Below are 19,872 nucleotides of genomic sequence, written 5' to 3'. Positions count from 1 at the left end.
ACGCTGATTGGTGGAAAATTACAGCCGAAATTAAAATTACAAATTAGAAAGTTGTAAATAAATACACAGATTTTGATAATAGAATCTTACGCATAAATGTCACATTGTGTTGGAAGAAAAATTATATTAATTTGTTTTTCCTTTGTTTATTTGAAATTTTAAATATATCTTTTAACGTAAAGTCAATTCTGACAAACGAGAAAATCTTTTATTTATTTTCTTCTTACAATTTAAATTTTAATATCGTATTTTACTGATTAATCGTAAATCTCAAATAAATCAAAATCAAATTGAGAAATTATAAGTGAAACAATCCTTTATTTTTTATAAAATTCTGTTAATTTTTATCACAATTATTCTGTTAATTTTTATCATAATTATATAAACATAAGATAAGATACGACAGAGGAATTTAAGCTTATAGAAATAAAATGGACTACCATTAGTGTTAATAAATCAGTGACCTTGTTAATCAGCGAGTTATTTATGCTTATGTATGCGCATATCCTGTAATCTCAATTACAAAACGAAGTTTGCAGTCGCTATGTATAAGCAAAGAACAAAATAAAATATCATGGCTTCTTCAGAAAAAAAGTTATTATAAAATGACGTGTTCATAGTTTAATAGATAGATATATTTCTTCCGATGTGTGAAAGCACCTAATATACTAGTTAAATCCACAGGCATCCATTGTTACAATAAATGTAAATATTTAGTATGTTGCATTTAATGTTAATATTTATTATTTCCCTGCCGTATTCACAATCAACGTGGTTATGTAGAAAAAAATTTAAATGCGTAACATGTAACAATATATTTAATCAACTATAATTGTTAATAACATGTTAAAAGAGAGTATTCTATATTTTTATATACAATAGTAATATTCATTTCAGTGATAAATTAATGCACATAAAAAAATCCAGAGATGGAGACGCGTTATTTACCATTCCTGGAAAAATATACCTTGCTTCTAATTTTGAGGTATTCTTTTCTTATCATATAATGTAAAAATATTAAATGTGTACAATTACACAATTTTCTTAATGTGTATTATATGTCAAATTTCAATTAATAGTTTAGCATTTTAACATAATACTTTACATTAATTTTTTACGCTCAGACGTAAATCCCAGCTATAAACGTTAAATATTCCATGAAAGATTCATAAAAAACTCCTAAAATCCCAAAAAGAACATTCCAAGAATATCAAAATATTTCGAAATATTATACGGTAAAAACAATATTTAAATACCATCTAAAAATATCATTTATACATATAACCGATCGGATTGGTTCTATTTACGGATCCAAATTAGAACCAGTCGCTTGATGAATAGGCTGTATTCCGAAACACATAAAAAAAATGTTGCAATCTTTCTGTAACCTGCTGTACAGCAGTTGTTCAAAAAATCATTCCTAACTCACCTTTTACACAAATAAAATTTTATTATGAAGAACGTGTTTCATGTGTTTTTACCTTGAAGATCAATTTTGGGCATTACATTTTTACAAGCGAAATAAATACTGCGTTCCCTATATTCTCTCACAAGATAATTCGTATTTATGAGTAAATGCTCTCTGTCGCGGTCCTCTGTCGATGAAGTATTCCTTATAGAGCTGTATTTATACAATATTCTAAATGTTTCATCAACATTTACACATTCCATGACGATTCTTTTACTGTTCTAGAATATTCGGCACATTGGGAATACGAACTTTCTGTGAATATTTAGCGTTAGTTGGGAAATATTATACAGCCTTATTTGAAAATATTAGGCATCATAATTAATCATTATTTTAAGTTAGAGCTTAATTGTTTTTAATTAATTTTAATTAATTTTTATGGCAATTACTATAAATTATTCTTTGTTTTAAATATCTTTTAAAATTATATATAATATCAGTAAGCAGTAATTAACATGTAGATAGAAATCCAGATAAAAAAATGTAGGTGCTTAATATTTTTTTATCAAAGCTGTATAATTATAAAATACGAAAGTAACAAAAAATTATTACATTTTCTTTAAAAAAAATTATTTTTAGAATTTACTTATAATGATTTTTTTTCTAAGAATTTAATGAATGTATGTTTCAATAAGAAAGAGGAAGAAACAATCGCTTACTGTAATTATATTAATTATTCTTATCCTCGATTACAGAATACCAAGCTTATGGTAGGTCATTATTAATCATTTATTTTGTCATAAGGCCGCGCTAAGTTTCCGCTTCTCAAAGACAATTAAACACAAGTAGCGAGAATCTTTAACCGATCTTGTTACGGAATTTTCTCCAGAACAACATCCATCATCCGGGCAATTAAGAATAAGGATTGCATTCCGCATATTCCGCTTGTTACACAGTCGTGGTTGTGTATATCGGTGCTAAAACGCCGCAGGACGTCGCGGCTTCCGTTTGTCAGCAATTTGTCGTTATCGTTATCGGTTCTTGTCTCAACATCGCTGATGATATTTCGTTACTTTCCATCCACCTGCTCACTTCGAGTGGCATCTCTGGTCGCACAGGAGATATCTAATGACACATTATACCATTTAACTTAGAGAGATAAGAAGAAATAATCTTTCGCTGCAATTTATTATATTAATTATTCTTATTCTCAATTAAGAAATATCAGCTTGTGGAATATTATTAATCATTTATTTTATTACAAGATACGCAAAATTTCCAATTTTTTTTAAAAGACAATTAAACATAAGTAGCTTATAATACATAGTAAGTTTGTAAAAAAATGATATTATAACAAATTATTTTTTAATTATTTGCGTAATTTAATTTTATTTGAAAAATTTGACATTTATTCAAAGTTTCTTGATGGTTCTTAATATATTGAGATAAATCACTCTGCAGTTAATTTTAGAATTCTTGTTTTGATGGCATTTCACATCAAACTGGGCACCTTCGAAACATCATTTTTAATTTTTTCTTAAATTTGCTGACATATTCTATAGATAAAAATATGAGACACGTGTTTTGCGAAAAAAATTGTGAGGTTATTCACGCTTGTAAGTTGTTTAAATTCATAAAAACTATCGCTCGTACGAACATTCAAATTATTATATCGTGACATTAATCTCAAAAAAATGCAAGGGGCGATTTTAATGATCTTAAATTGTTCTATGGATAGATTATTTTTAGTAATCCTAAAAATTACAAAACTGGAATTGAACGTATAGTTAAAAAATTCTAAAGATCTCAAATTTTTTTCGCGAAACACGTGTTTCATATTTTTATCTGTAAAATATGTCAACAAATTTGAAAACAAATTAAAAATGATATTTCAAAAATGCCCAGTTTGATGTAAAATGCCTCTTTGTTATTTATTATATAAATTATTGAATTAAATACCACTTCAGTTCTATCGATCTATGAGTGACTTAATCTCAATGACTGAGGAACTTATTATAATAATGTAATTCGTATTGCTGAAGAGAACTCCAAAGTAAATCAAAATGTTTAATCAAAATGTTTAATCACTTGATCTTCAATCAAATTTTGAAAAAAGACATTTTCGATTTTGTAATGTTATAAAAAAATAAGTTGTAACATCATAACTTATGCTCTTATAACCGCGCTATAGCTTTATATTCATTTTAATTTATTACAAAAGTATCAATAAACTTTGTAGTACAGTTACAGTTTTTTAAGCGTTTAAAAAGCCGTACTACAACTAATTACAGCGTTAAAAAATATATGTTAAGACATCACTTTTAATGTCTTCTTTACTTTCTTTCAACTTTCATATTGCAAAATGAATTTGAAGTTCCTTTTTCCTTTCCTGTCAAAATTATATACATGAGAAATCCAATTTTATTCTAATTATCAAAATATAAACTATAAAAGCTGTTTTCAAAATTTTTGCGCGTGCGGTCTACTTTAGGATTTTATAATGAAATGATCACATATATAATAAAATTTATTTGATGCATTTATAAAAGATTTATATGAGAAAAATTCGCCATATCTTCTTAATTTTCGAAAACAAATCTTTTCGACTACACAAAAATAACGTGTGTTACGACTTTTTGAATATAAGATATGAAAAACAGAGTCACTATAGAAGTACAAAGTATCAATGTTACCAAAATCTTATTAACCAATGTAAGTCTTCATTTCGTATCATTATCAACATATACGTTTTCTATTGTAATAAACAGTCTTGAGCAATCGTTTAAAATTCTTGCAGCATTCTCCAAATATATAATCGCAATTAATTCTTACCTGCATTACACCTGCTTCGACATTTCCATTCTGCTTCACTCTACGATTTAGTAGGGCACCAATAACAGTATCGGCGCTACAATTAAGAAGTCTTTGCCTGCAAATCGCAATTGCTCTTATAAAACCATCGCTCGGCGTGATAAATCGATGCTCCATAAAAAAACTCCTTTCATCCCAATAAATGATCTAAGAAAAAAAAATAAAATTACATTATTTAAGATTGTATATTCGATCGATCTGTTCTTTTTAACTAACTTCTTGCATGATTTATCTTTTTTTTCTCTAATGTAAAAAGAAACAAAAGGAAGATCAAATCATATAAAAAATTCAGGTGAAAAAAAATAGACACATCAAAAACGAGATATAAGACGTTTAAAAGATACGCAAAAAACATCTCAGGATTAAAAAGAAAAATAGATATCCTAAAGGCATCTTTAAGACATCTTATGTCACGATTTTATTATCTGGATATAAGTTAAAACAATTTTTTTCACAAGACTAATATAAATCGTCGAATTCAATTTTTTAATTCCGCATTACAAAGTCTCCATTTCACAAGAACAGACTGTTTTTGCGTTGAGTAAAACAGAACGATATAAGTATAATATTGTAATTTCTAATTCTGGAATATATATTATAGAATATGTTCGATATATATGGAATTCCAGATATTGTCCGATTATATATTCTTATATTCAATTCCATATAAATTTCAATAATTGTGAATATATATTGGACCAAATACAGTTTTATGCAATGGACAACCATATCCTGGTGAAAATTTTTCTCAGAATTTTTCATATAATTTCTTAGAATTTCTATATAATTTTTCTCTATAATTTTATAAATTTCTCACATTTTTTATACGAATTGGAACATTTCTCAGAAAATCTACATCTTTTCTCAGAATTTTTCATATATATTAATTATGAAATATCGTAAGATTTTTAAGATTTTTTTCTAAGTATAATTTCTGATGAAATGTTACAAAATCTAAAAAATTTAAAAATACTTTTAAAAAATTATGGGGTGAAAAATTTCAGAATATTTCAGAATTCACTTGTATGAGAAATTCTCAGAGAGAATGTAAACTTTCCGAATATTTCTGAGTATTTCTGAAAAATGTCCAATTCATATAAAAATTATGAGAAAAATTTTCATCAGGGATATACATTCAAATTATACAAATATTTGTAAATTCAAATATGTCCCGGACATATTGCAATATGGAAATGCTAATATATATTCAAATATAGTTTAGAATTCCTGATAGATTCAAGTCTAACTCATATACGGCAATATCTAAATTATATTACGAATTCCAGGTATGTATAAATATAAGTCATACTTGGAAATGCTATTATATCCAAAGCTGTGGAATTGCAGATCCTTCCAAATATATAAATTTTATTTGAATATACTCGATATTCCATAATAATTTGGGTATATCACTTGCAAGCTCGAGATACATTTGGACACATTTAGAATTCCAAAATTGATTGGAATATATCAGTACGTATTGCCAATTAAAAGTATGATTAGGATATATTTGGAATTTCAAGTGACTTTGGAATATATTTGCTTTTACAGACAACAGTTAGTTTGACTAAATGTGAATTTCAAAGTATGTATAAACATTTGGTTGTCCACTGCACAAAACCGCATTTGGCCAAACATGTGTCAACTCTTATTGGAATTTAGCGTAGAGATAAGAGCTATCCAGAAAGTAGTTGTTACATTTATAGATAAGTGAGCTAAATATTTTATATTCAGAATGACGTCACTACTTGTTTACTTTGATAAAAAATTGTCAACATAAGTTGATAACCTTATCTTGAAGTGAGTTTACGACATAGAACTTATAGTACTGAAGGGGAATATGGACGTCGAGCTATGAGCAAGATCTAAAAGACAGAAATCTTATCCTCTTCTATCCTCTTTTGCGCACATGCGCAAAAAGAAGAAAAGTTACTGAGCAGGACAGAAATACATCTTCTATCTCTCAAATATTGCTCATACCTTCCATTCACTGCTTCGATAAGTTGTTCCGGTTCCATTATCATAAATTTTATGGTTTACGAGACTCACTAAAGCACACGGTCTCGATCTTGTGCAGATTATAGATAAAAATTCAGTTGAATCTCGCTTGTCAGAATACAAAAGGAACATGCTGAGTTATGACGTCGTAAGTGAGAATTATCTGAGACTCGATATAAATGGACAACTAGTATGTTTTTAAATTTTACCGCCGCAGCAACGGTGCGGTCGTGATAGTGCTAGAGTCACTATAATAAGAGTCAAGACAATAGATCGGAAGGACGCCATTGATGGGTCCTCGTTTACACGTACAGAGTACATTGCACACTCACGTTTTCACTAACACATCGCACAGACCCAGAATCAATTCCGAGGCGAATCGGTCTTGATTCTCATTCAGTGACTCTAGATAGTACTTGTACAGTGCAGTGCATTAATTCGCTGAGTCATAGTAGCGGCCTAACTTATCGAAAATAATAAGAAAATGCAGTATTAAAAAGTTGATAAAAAATTCTGAAAAAATTCTTAAAGTTCTATGAGAGAAAATAAATGATTTTCGTCTCTTGCAGTTTCTCTATAAAGTTAATAGTATTTGAGTAAAAAATAAACGTCGATAAGTCGGGCCGCTAGTATAACCCAGCGAATTAATGCACTGCAGTGTACGTACCAAATTTGTCGATTCACTGACAAGGAATTGACGCGACTTTCAATTATTGGCTTAGTGCATACGCATTGTAGAGTGTGTTTATAATGTTTAAATAAATCGCGACACCTGCCGCTTGTGAAATACGATCTGAATCCGTTTCTTAAATGAGCAGAATATTAATGCGGCTAAAATTAAATTTGTGAAATATGTATATGGAGAACACGCAATAATCGAGTGATTTAATAGATGAGTGCAGAGATGGGTGCAACTTTTAAAAAGACAATGATGAAAGACGCAAAAATAATGAACGCACGACAATGAATAGACCGGACGACCGGTCTGTATCTGGTTAATGATTTGATATGCGCAGTTGAAAAATAAATTAATTTGTAATCCTTGCTTGCTGACCGGCGATTCCACGGTGACAACAAGGTCAAAGCTGTCATATGATTTACCTTACAGGTAACTTTCTAACACAAGGACTACAACGTCTAATCCCCCCTGCTATAATAAGTATATCAACAACGGCGGCAACTATAGCTATGTTTCAAATTTACTGCCAGCGCTGAAAATGCTAGTTTACGTTTATATGCACTATAGATTTTCAGCACTGGCAGTCAATTTTGAAACACAGTCTACATAGGAAAATAGTGTAAGGTATTTTAAAAAGCAATAAAATTTTATGTAAGTACATACTTGCTTTCTTTAACCCTCGGAACTTACTTTCTGGTTAACCCTCGTACATGTATTTTAAATGAACTTATTTCAGAAATATATCCCGAGATAATATTTTTCGCAATAAGGCCCTGCGCAATAGAAGCAATAAGGGATTAGAAATAAAAAATAAACGATTTTAACCTATCAGAAATCAGATACATCGGAATACACGATTTCTGATAAGTTGAAATCGTTTATTCTTTATTCCTAATTCCTTCTATTGTGCGCTTAAGACTTTACAGGTTTTAAAATGCTTCTAATTGAATTTGGAGGGATTATTGTATATATCTATACAATATATATATAACATTTCATATTGATCCGAAGGAAGTCGGTACGTATAATCATATTTCTGAGATAAATTTATTAGGATACATGTATATAAGTATAGATGTATTAGTTTGACATCTAACTTTGATTGTAAGTGGCGCTTCTAGTTTACATATAAACATTTTCGTTTTAAACATGAAACGTGCAATGTGAACACTGGTAATAAAAATAGAGGTAATCCATGTACGGGTAATGAAACCCTACTGGAAAAAGAGATCGTTAGAAATGTTGTCGTTATTGGGATGCTCAAAGTTCATAAGCCTCTGGGCGCAACTTTTCTTAATGCGGCCCTGCCCGTATTTCGTTTGCGTAAATGTATACGACCGCCCTTCATGCATTTATTTGGTGTCTTGATATATAACCTTGTCTCTTGCAGTACATAGTTGAATGCGTCTGTTAAGGACATTAAACATCTCCATAAGAAGAACCGCCGTGAGTTTCGAGATTGTGCGTCATACGATCGCGTGGTGCATTGCAATTACGAAATCAAATGGCATTTACTTTAGGATCATGAATGCATTGAAAAAAAAAATAACTGACGCGTCTATTGATGCGTTTGCTATTCGCATCCGGTATATGCAACGTTTCAATCTTCTTGTGGCAGACCAATGTAATGTGTGCGTAATGTAATGTTGATATTTTGTATAAAAGATGTTATTATCGAGAAAAACAATCTTCGGCAAGATAGTTTTACAAACGTCAGTGATATACGTAGTAGTTATTTAAACATTAGCAACAAAAGCGCATGCCTCGAAATGTAGTTTTTTAATAAAAAAAAAAAATTCTTAATCTATTAATTATTATTGTAACAAGTATACTACAAACTCTCGTAATGAACCGATGTTTTTTTTCTTGTGTTTACGTTTCTTGTGTAAGTAAGAATTTTTTTCTCTTCACCTGTAAAGAGAAAAAATGTTACATATACTCAAATTTAAATTTCTTCAATTACCTTAGATGTTATTTTAAAGATCGTTAGCGGCTTGATGAAACGCCTGTAGCGTATAGTGGCAGCTCCTTGTACAACACCTGATCCTTGAGAACAAACTTCTCGGTAGAGATCGGTCCTTTCGTAAAAGTCGACTCTCGCAAAATCGAGTTCGCGAAGATATCTCGCGTTATTCATATGATACAAAAGCGCGTCCACATCATTGGTAGTACAAATGCCTGGAAAAAATATCGTAAGATTATACACTAAGATAATGATACACTAAGATAATTTTTTTTAATCTGATACAAATGTCTATTATATTGCGAATTACGTAAATTCATTTGCTGCTCATGATTACGCTAGTTGAACAATAAAGATGTATGTTATATAAAAGTAATTTTACGTAAATTTACGTTATAAATATAATAAGCGATATAATTACAAATTTGTATTGTAATAAGTGGTAAATACAATGGTTAAAATTCAATGGTTAGAATAATTACGATTCAACGTTTCAACATACGTACGCTTAAAGATATGCTGAAGGTATTAAACATCGAACATTTCTCACATTCAAAAGGCAGGAAATTCAATTCCTTGATATTTCATACATATTGAAACTAAAACTATATTTCTGTTATACAATTGATCGAAATCAGACATTGTTACATTACATAATGACATTATACAATAGAATATGATGATTTTAAGACATTGATTTTAACTTCGGATAAAGTTAAAAGAATTAAGGACGCGTAACTGCAGTCGAATACTTGCTTAGGTATGTATATAAGTATATACAACTAATCGGTCATTGCATTTGCTGAAAAGCTATACATATTATGAGCAACGTAAATGTAAATAAAATCTACTGGTATTTTTAGTTATCCATACATTGACTATACGTCATTTATTGTAAAGTCAATAATCCTTTATCTTAAGTAGTTGTATCTTAGATTTTATTTATTTTTTAAAGAATTTGTCCTTTATTTTAATAATACAAGTTAAAAAGAGAAAAGCACTATAGAAATAAAATCAGTAAACAAAATTTCAATTTGTTAATTAGAGCCAAACATAAGGTAAACGTGTATAATTAAGATTAATGTAAAGCCACAATTATAGACATTTTGATCCAACATTTCGAATCCTTCTCAATATTAACAAAGAAATTCCCGGTAAAAAATTATTTATACGCGTGAATATATATATATATATATATATATATATATATATATATATATATATATATTAGGTGTTGGAATTAATTCGTAGCGTTTTACAAGTGATGGGAAGTACTTTCATTAATGTATTTTTTAATGCTTATGTGAAATAAATAACATTCTTTCATTAAAAAACGCTACGAATTAATTCCAACACCTAATATATATATATATAATCATACCTGACACGCATAAATATTCATGAACATTTATAATTTACATTAAATGTATCCATACATCTTTCTTTCTTTCGTGAAAATAATAATAATGAAAAAACGTAAAAAATAGTTAATGAAACAATTTTCGCGTTGTTTGTTTCAGAAAAAATCAAGTTTGGAAAAATGCCAAAAAATTCGCTCATCTGTAACTATGTATAATTTTACATACACTAAAAAAAATATCTTAATTTCAAAGAAATATTTCTTTGCGCGTATAAAAAAAATAATAAGATGTATAGTGTATTATAATATCACAAAATTCTTTTTTCTAATTATAGTATTAATATAGTATTCTAATATTAGTATTTTAATATCTGATATACTAATAAGCGAATTCTTACGATATCTACTGACAAATTTAGTTTTGTATAAAATATTAGCCCAAACAGAATAACAAAGTTGCAATGACGTCAAAATGAGTTGTAGTTGATTGAAACGTAACTTTTAATATATAACTTTTAATAATCAGATTTGCAGCTGTTTTGATATTATTTTGATATTATGATGACTTGTGTTTTATTTGAGAGTTATACTATGCAAAATTTCAGAAATTAAATTATGCGCAAATGCGTTATTTCTGACAATCACAAACTAACTTGAAAATATTTAGGAATAAAGTCCTAAAATTTTCGAGTTTGTATTTCTTTATTTTTTCTAAGAAAATAAGATCTCCATAACTGTTTACTAGGAAAAGTAACATAAATTTTTTAAAAATATTTTTTTTCACGAGGAAGAAACTTAAGATTGGTATTTTGAATTATTTAAATGAGTTATTGCACAATCAATATGTTCAGGAATCAATATGTTTATAACATTCTACCTTCTACAGATCAAGGTTAACAAGAGGAAAATAACCGAAAGAAATCGTAAGGATTCCTAAATTTATTATATATAACATGTGTGACGACTCTTCTCGATATAATCGTCTTTTAGTATCTTGTTAATTAATGTTAAATTATTACGGTCGTTTAAAATTATTGATAAAATAAAATTACAGTAAATCATTGTGTTAAAATAACCGAAATTGTAAGGATTATATATAACGACAAAATGACGTGTGCGATAACTCTTTACCATAATCATCTTTTAATGTTGCATTACCGTGATTGCATTGAAAATTGTTGAACAAATTAAATTGTCTATATATTCTCAATTTTATAGACACGATTAATTATATCGTTGTATTAAAATAATTAAAATTGTAAAAATTATATCATAATGATAAAACGGTGAATATGATAGCTCTTTAACGTAATCACTTTTTAATACCTCATTAATTAATGTTAAATAGCTGCGATTGTGTTGGAATTTATTGATTGAACCAAATTACTTATGTATTTAATTATAGGCATAGTTAATATTATAAGCATAATTAAGTGTCGTGTTAGAATAATCGCCAAAGCTGCAAGGATTTCATTTAAAATACAATATACAAATATTTTTTCATGTTTCTGACTTTATAACATTAAAATGTGCACATTTTGAAAAAGAATTCTTACTCTTCAATAAAAATCCTTCCTTTTTTTTTGTAAAATTACATTTTAATGTAATAGGAATAATAATAATAGTGTGAAAACATAAAAAATAATTAAAAATAATTAAAAAGATAATTTTTGTACTATTTGTTTTAGAAAAAAATCAAGTTTGGAGAAATGTAAAAAAATTATTTATGTACAATTATATACAAAATTATACATAATTATGTATGAACAATTTTTTTATATTTTTCCAAACTTGTTTTTTTCTAAAACAAACAATGCAAAAAGTATCCCTTTAATTATATTTTATGTTTTCACATTACTATTATTATTTCTATTGCATTAAAAAGTAATTTTTCAAAAGAAAGAAGATGTATGAACATGTATGGATATATTTCATATATAATTATACATGTTTATGAATACTTATGCGTGTTTATGTATGTTTATACATGCATGAAAAATTTTTTATGAGGAGATTATAATGAAAATCAGATAAATCTGTATTAGTTATTTTATAGTATTTATTAATATAGTCGTTCTAAAGAATAAAAATGAAATTTAATTAATAGTGTAAGTTATGTGGCCGTGAGATTGAACATATATTTTCTAAATATTAATACATTTTTACGATTTCATTAATTAAAATTCAACGTATATTTTCTCACGTACCATAGATCACAGTTTCATCAAGGATGTGCACCCTTTTTTTGCAGTAACGCGCGAGGAAGACGGTGAGGAACATGCGTAGAAAATAATGAAATTCGATGAGGCTATAAATGAGCACGATGGTTACAAAGACTCCGACCAGGACCCAACAAGTCATCATCCTCGTGCCGCGCGGTTGCCGCTCTACAAAAATCAATCCGGCGACAAGCCGGACGCTCTCCGGTCGGAGGTGGCTAGACTCTTGGATATCTTCCACTGCCGCAACACCACTCGCACCGGTTTATCGATTCGTCTGGGCGGTCGACAGCGTTCCTCGTCCCGTCAATAAGAATACAGGTTGCGCTCGCACCATTTCGAAAGACCACGAACGAATTGCAGCGACGTCAACAGATTCATCTTAAAATGTTGGATTATGTCATTCTTGAGCCTTGTGTTGACAGAAATTAAAATCTGGACTTAGACTTGATTCCCGGCGTCCGAGGGTCAGGGTTTTTGGACTGAAGTTTAGCACGAACAATTCATACTTCACATTACAGTAAAAGCTAATAATATCTTCGTTCATAATCATACATTCTTTCGATTATAATGAATTTTGTTACGGCATGCGTGTTGCAAATATTAAATATTAAAATTATAACTTAACACATACGCACACATCGCTAAATAAATAATTTTATTGACAACTAACAGTTGACTATCACCGATCTCTCCCACAAGATTCATATCAAAATAAATTAATAAAATATAATACCGACAATGTTAATAATTATTTAATAAAACAATTTTGTCAATTAAAAAACTTCAAAGAATGATGAAAATCAGACTTATGAGTTGTGTTTAGAGAATGCGTTATCACTATTGTATTTCTTGTTATCGTTTATTAGATGTAAAACAAGGACAAAATGACATGATAGGACTAATAGTATTTTCTCCCCAAAAGTAGTCACAAAATTAACACAAAATTAATAAAATGAAAGAAAATAATCCCATGTTACAGCGCGGATTATTTATAACCTTGTCCATTATAAAAAAAACTGGATAACATTGTGCGTAAAACAGCATATTAGAACAGCTAATTAAAGAGACCAAATTTATTATAGGTATTTTGCATTGATAGAAATATTACACCTGTCTATATTGCTTTAACCTTGTTGATCTGAAGGTAAGCGAAAAACGAGTCAGAGAACCGGTTTCTATACTTCCTACCCATACAGCATACTTTATCCAAGGGATGTCCAGGAAATATTTATAGAATATAAGGATGTTTTTTGAATGTTTCGGAAACATCTCTTGAAAGCCTATGCTATATGAATAAAAGATTTGTAATTATTTCAAATAAAATTCTTTTGAAATCACCAATTATTAACTAATTGTACTTGCAACTCATTTGTTTGCGTACTAAATTCGTAACATTATCGTGAAAAAATTTTAAGAATTGAAGAAAATTTTCAGCCTTGTAAAAAAGACAATTCATTTTGTCGAAAGATAATAATACATACGGCGTGTGTGTGTGTGTGTAATGTTTACTTTGTTCAAATAGGGGAAGAAAATTGAATCGAGCATGATTAGCGTCGTTGTGCTAATCGATTGTTTTCACTGGCAAAAGAATCAGCGAAGAATCGAACAAGATGAAGCAATAGACTTTTGCACTGTATAGAAACTCACTTTCGATACTTTCGCGTTTGTTCACATTATTAAGCGGAACACGTTCTCCCTGACCCATCGTGCCGCAATTGTATTGTTCTCTTCCCAAAAATTTAGCATCTACATACAAAATCCAGCTTTTTATGTAATACGCACAATGTCACTTTCCTTGACGTATCTTATTCGATTAACACTTACGAGATCTCTGATGAACCTCCAGTAGATTTTACGACGAGTGCGCTGATCCGACAAAATCTTCCGAAGATGGCCCGGGCCCAGGTACCAAACGGAGGAATCACACACCAATGAGGTCTTATCCTGCCGATGACATCTCGTGCACTGATGATCGACGTCCTCGACTGGCGGCCGTTGCCGGCACCGAGAAATGTCCCTTCCCAAAAGCCGCATCTGCGCCGAGGACATCCAACTAGGAAGTCCGGATTTTGAGTAGAGAGATTCAGAGCGACTTAGAAAACTTTGATGTCATGGCTAACAAGTTTTAATATATGATTGATCCCATAAGCTGCGAATAAAATAAAAAGGCCAAATGAAAGTCTTTAATTAAAAAGGGTGAGATCGTGCTGCTAGATCTGCGCATCGATAATCCAATAATTGTACGCGTTTTTTTAATAAGGATTATAATAAAATTAAACAAATGTTATCGGTATTCATGGTTTAATAGACTCGAATTTTCTTTATTTCATGCTGTTTAAATTCTTTTTAAAGGTCCTGAGCACTTACTTAAGATTAATGACATTATGAAAATTCTTGCAAAATATAATAAAAATATTTTTAGTAAAACAATATTTACATTTGATAGAATACGCTCATAAAATATACTGAAAAGTTTTCTTTTATTTTGAAATAGAATAAAATCTATTTATTTTAATTGAACAGCTTTCACAAAGCTTATTTCTGGTTACGCGTGATTCAATATCAAATATATGATTATTTATTAATTATTGGAACACAAGGGGAATTATCAATGTATTTTACAAATCCATTCTATCGATTACAAATATTTTATTAAAAAATACTCACATTTTAATATAATTTTTATTTACATTAAATATACAAAGTGGAACTTTTATATTTCTATAAATATTAATATATTTCATAAGAATTTTTATTTATGTATTTTTTCTTTATTGTCAAAATCTGAAATAAAGTAGTAAATAAATAAATCTTAACAGAATTGAATTTATGAATAAAATCATGCCTTTACATGCATGAAAAATCGTCAAATTTGCTATTAAAAATAATTATATTGATTTCTAGACAATTAATTATAAAATTTATCATTTAAAAACTATTTGTCAGCTTCATCATTGATTTGAATGCCGCTCTTTCGTCAATATCCTTGAAAAATCCGATATAGCAAGATTATCACTATAGGCAATATTATCGATGAAATGTAAAGCTTTGCGAAATCGCGCCGTTCCTTGTTTACCGAGGGAAGTGATATTTGCATTGTTTCATAATAAATGCGTTAATACTACAAAAGATAAGAAAATACGTTTTGAAATCGGATGTGAAGGAAATGAAATTGCATAACAGTAATATATATATATATATATTAAAAATAGAGTTATACAGCATTTCCTCTCCATTTTACGTTAAAGTCAATTAATGATTTATTAAAAAAAGATGCTTGTCTTTTTGTTATCTTTACAATCAGAGTGACGTATCTATATAACTTGAAAACTTTCCGCTAATTCGTATTTTTTTTTATAAATCATATATATGTATACGTATATGGACAAAACACATTATCGAATGTGCGTACGATAGGCGTAATTACTACATATATATCATGATTTGATTAACAGCCATTTGAAGGCTGAGCATGCACGGACAACGCTAATATTATATTACGTTTCGGTCCTCGCATCGAGGAAGCGCTTTTGTACTGATGTTTTATGGAAAACGCGTCCGAAGCGACGGATACGAATTCGTCGCGAAATCAAAACTGAGAAAGAAGTCATGCACTATACGAGAATTCTCTAACAATTCACATCACTTCCTTATTTTTTTCCCATATAAATAATCATATATTACATACGATCAATCTCAATTAAGTATTGAGTCATTAAAGATAATACCCATGGATATAATAAATAATTCAATAGCTAAGTTGAAGGCTAATTTCTAACATTTGTGATCAGTCTTGAATTCTTTAAATTAAAAAATCTATAAACTACTTTTCCTACACACACCTAAAAATTTCAAAGGAAAGGTTTTTAAAAAATTGACATTTAATACTTTATTATTTTGTAAAAATACATGTAAATAAATATACAAACACAAATGCAAAAATATTATTTCATTGAAAAGAGACAAAAAAAGAAGACATTGTCATAAGCTGAAAAATTACACTCTGCCTAAAGAGAGGTCAGAAATTCGCAGACGAAAGGACTGTCACTCGATTCATATCGACATAATGGAAGATCGTATGGAATCGGAAATACCGGGACGGCTGGATCTTCTTCTTCTTCAATAGGAAATGTTGTTGTCCCAGTCTGAATACAAACAACGTTCAGATGTAATAATTAATATTGATTGATTAAAAAACATGCGTCTCTTTAGTACATTTCTGTAATATATATTCATAACATTTAATATGTCATAAACTATTAAATAATATGATACTTACAATAAGTTTTGGTATGAATATAACGCCAGCTTCGTAGCTCATTATATAATGATTATTTCGTTGAACTCCCCATGCAGCTTTACTTAAATTTGCACTGGTAAGTACAAACCAAGAAATCCTTTTCAAATCGGGCGAAATCCTTGTGTAAGATTTAATATGAGGCATCGCACGATCTCGTCCTGTTCGCTTGGCTTTCCATTGGCTATAGAAATAAATATCAAATTCTGTAGGAAAGAAAGGATTGCTTCTAAGAAATAAAGATGAATAAAATAATAATAAAACGACTGTAACTTACTATAAGTAGGATTCTATCCATTGTTGTTTAGAATGCACTTTTGTACTATAGGGCAAACAGCAAGATAAATTTCGACAATCAAAGCTCTGCTTGTAATTCTCTATCGAAGGATAAATAAACTGGAAGTGCGGATGACTCTTTAAACCCTTTGTAGTCTCCCTCGACATACACGGAATTATATCTTTCGACAACCAACTTTCGAAGTTTGGACCAAGGCTGCCTATGCTGGAACTCTGCGCAACTATAGGCCATTGAGGAGCATCTGGTGGCAATGTGGCATAACGCGATAGGACGTGCGCCAATTTCTTATACCCCCAAGAATCGGCTTCGTTATCTTTGTGAGTCCCAGGAACAGAAGCAACGAGGAACACGTTCACATCTGAAAAATCAGCCCTCCGTATCGCACATATCCACTGCGTCAATGCCGGATGTCTATATTTATTAAAATATCGCTCGAGATCCTTTTTAAACCCTGTTGGAGATTCTCCATCACTGGGATTTGCAGATTCTGGTAGCCGAGGCAAATGAGGCGAGATCCACAATCTAATCAAGATACAATAAAAAAATTATTATCGACAAACATTATATTAATAATAAAGAATATCTAAGAATATTTAATAGACCCTTGTGTCCTATTTTCCCAGTCATCGGAATATAAGTTAGCAGTAGAAACAACCACCCTGATCCCATCATCTTTATATTGCAGGATCATGATCTTCGTATGATGGCAACCAAATTTGGTCGGCATGTCTACTTCTATCATGGTAATGTTGTTGTTCAATTTCTCACGATCTACTCTATCACCGTATAGAATCATCATATCAGTACATTGACCAGCCAATAAATACTGCAAGCACAACCATCCAACGTCTACCATAAAATTTAAATGAAGACTATTAACAATTTCTCCAAGACTACGGTCGAGAATCTCAGGGAATGTTATGGAAAACTGTTGATTATAAGTCTCCTTTGAATTTTCGATTCTTGTAAAGAATAAGTGATAAGGCGCTGAAAAGGCATATTTTATTGCAAACTCTCCTGGTTCTACAACGGACACTGTATATCCAGAGCGTCTCATCATCTGAATAGCTTTTTTCCTAACTTCCTTTCTTGATTTTTCAGAATCACAGAATTGATACATATCCATGATAGATGTTCCTGAACTTGTACTTTGCTCATTGCTTCTAGAACTGCTTTGAGAGTCACTGATATTCTGCTGACTATCCTTAGTGCAATTGCTGCCTTCTATGCTCATCTGTTTCATCTTCTTTGTAACAGAAGAGCCAACTTCTGATGCCTCCATACTTCTCTTCTTTGCCTAATAAATAAGCTTATATTTACTTGTTCATTTTCTATAATGCAAAATTTACAAATTTATTCTGAATTCTACTAACCTTGATGGTTTCTGTATGATTCTCACGTTCTTCTCTGATCAAAGCTCTAGAGAGTGCCTGAGCTTCTGCATCCATCTGCTTAAGTTTATCTTGCCTCCTCTGCACTATAGCTTTCTTATGTCTTTCTACTTTATCCTTCAAATCTTCTTTAGTACTTGATACATTAGTAGTAGAAGAAGATTGTACTTTAAAAGATGAATTATCAATTCCAGACAATTGATTGTCCTTATTTTTATTTCTCTCCCTTCTAAGTACTATTTGCAACACTTTCAATTGATCCAACAATTGTGAACGATCATTACATGCAAAATGAAGCACTTCTGGTATTTCTATCGTGCCATCCAGCTGATTTACCAGTAATTTTTCCACTGATATTAAAATGATATTTGTTAATATTCGATAATAATATGTGTAATAATTACGTATAAAATTAATAAAAATATATACAAATAGTTACAATGAGGATGTGACATTTCACCGAAGTGAATCGGATTTTTTCGGTAACATTTCTCCATAAAAGGACAAAGTTTCTTTTCTGCAAGTCAAATAAATGTCAAATAAATAAATAAATAAAATATTCCAAAATCCAGAGAATTGACAGGTAACGTTTACAAATTCAATATCATCACCTATAGAATTCATTGTTGCAATAGAAATTAAACGAAGGAATTTACACAGGAAACGTCTATGCTCGACGTTAATCACGAATAATTGACTAACTCTAAATTTCTTTATATCTTTCAAATAATATTATGTAAACGTAATCATATGGAATTCCACATATTTGACAAGAAAGCAATAAATGATTCCACAAAAGGTTACTCGTCCTAGAGCTCTACAAACGTACAGGAGAAACAAACTGAAGCAATACGCCATCTATAACTGCTTTGAAACTGGAACTTCGTAGCCAGATTTCAATACTGCAGATAAAATCGATTATATTATCTACAATATAAATTTATCCTAGCATGGAACAAAACCGAATAAATTCCGATTAGAATACATTTTAAATAAATAATCCATAATAGATTAATATATATATTCAAGAAATATAATTAATCAAATAAAACCAAAGTTACACATTTATGCGCTCAAATAGGACGTGTATAATCAACGTGTATAAATTAAATGATATGACGAAATCTTATAAAATTTCAAATCTACAATTATACAGGTATGTGTATTATCAGGGTATCAATCATGAAACTTTTTTCCTAGAATGAAAAGTGAAAAGTGAAAAATGTCTCCATTAACTTCAATAATTAAAATTTTCACTTTTCATCCTAGAGATAAAATTTCATGATTGACACTCCAAAAGCTGACTTAAGGTGTCTTTTCATGCTCGACGCTCATTTTTAGCATTAAATAGGTCACATGATCGAAAGCGATCCTTGATATTCGTC

General features: G+C 29.8%; 2 protein-coding genes and 1 long non-coding RNA gene across 4 annotated transcripts; 1 reads left to right on the top strand and 2 right to left on the bottom strand.

Moving 5' to 3' along the window:
* Positions 1–298: 298 nt before the first annotated feature.
* On the bottom strand, positions 299–12,643 carry LOC105154813 (protein THEM6). The gene is made up of 4 exons (XM_011070549.2): positions 12,487–12,643; positions 8,920–9,134; positions 4,241–4,426; positions 299–2,533 (listed from the first exon to the last, which is right to left on the bottom strand). The coding sequence occupies exons 1-4, from the start codon at positions 12,641–12,643 to the stop codon at positions 2,420–2,422; spliced, it is 672 nt and encodes a 223-aa protein (XP_011068851.1). The 3' UTR covers positions 299–2,419.
* LOC147909351 (uncharacterized) lies at positions 7,050–14,794 on the top strand. Its single transcript, XR_015545548.1, has 3 exons — positions 7,050–7,385; positions 12,531–12,819; positions 14,351–14,794. It is a non-coding gene; the product is annotated as an uncharacterized LOC147909351 (long non-coding RNA).
* A 1,581-nt stretch (positions 14,795–16,375) lies between these two features.
* Positions 16,376–19,304, bottom strand: LOC105154814 (tyrosyl-DNA phosphodiesterase glaikit). 2 transcript variants are annotated; one of them, XM_011070550.2, is made up of 7 exons: positions 19,099–19,302; positions 18,927–19,004; positions 18,470–18,837; positions 17,699–18,393; positions 17,076–17,618; positions 16,781–16,982; positions 16,376–16,646 (listed from the first exon to the last, which is right to left on the bottom strand). In XM_011070550.2, exons 1-7 carry the CDS (start codon positions 19,109–19,111, stop codon positions 16,509–16,511), a joined length of 2,037 nt encoding a protein of 678 aa, XP_011068852.1. In that variant the 5' UTR covers positions 19,112–19,302; the 3' UTR covers positions 16,376–16,508. The 2 variants fall into 2 exon arrangements, with proteins under 2 accessions (XP_011068852.1, XP_087263590.1); XM_087407464.1 differs by lacking the exon at positions 16,376–16,646 and having other exon boundaries at positions 16,867–17,004; positions 19,099–19,304.
* Between the last annotated feature and the right edge of the window lie 568 nt (positions 19,305–19,872).

Source organism: Acromyrmex echinatior, chromosome 6 (genome assembly GCF_024713525.1).
Source record: "Acromyrmex echinatior isolate Ae372 chromosome 6, ASM2471352v2, whole genome shotgun sequence".
NCBI classification, from domain to species: domain Eukaryota; kingdom Metazoa; phylum Arthropoda; class Insecta; order Hymenoptera; family Formicidae; genus Acromyrmex; species Acromyrmex echinatior.
This window is presented reverse-complemented; position numbering and strand designations above follow the sequence as displayed.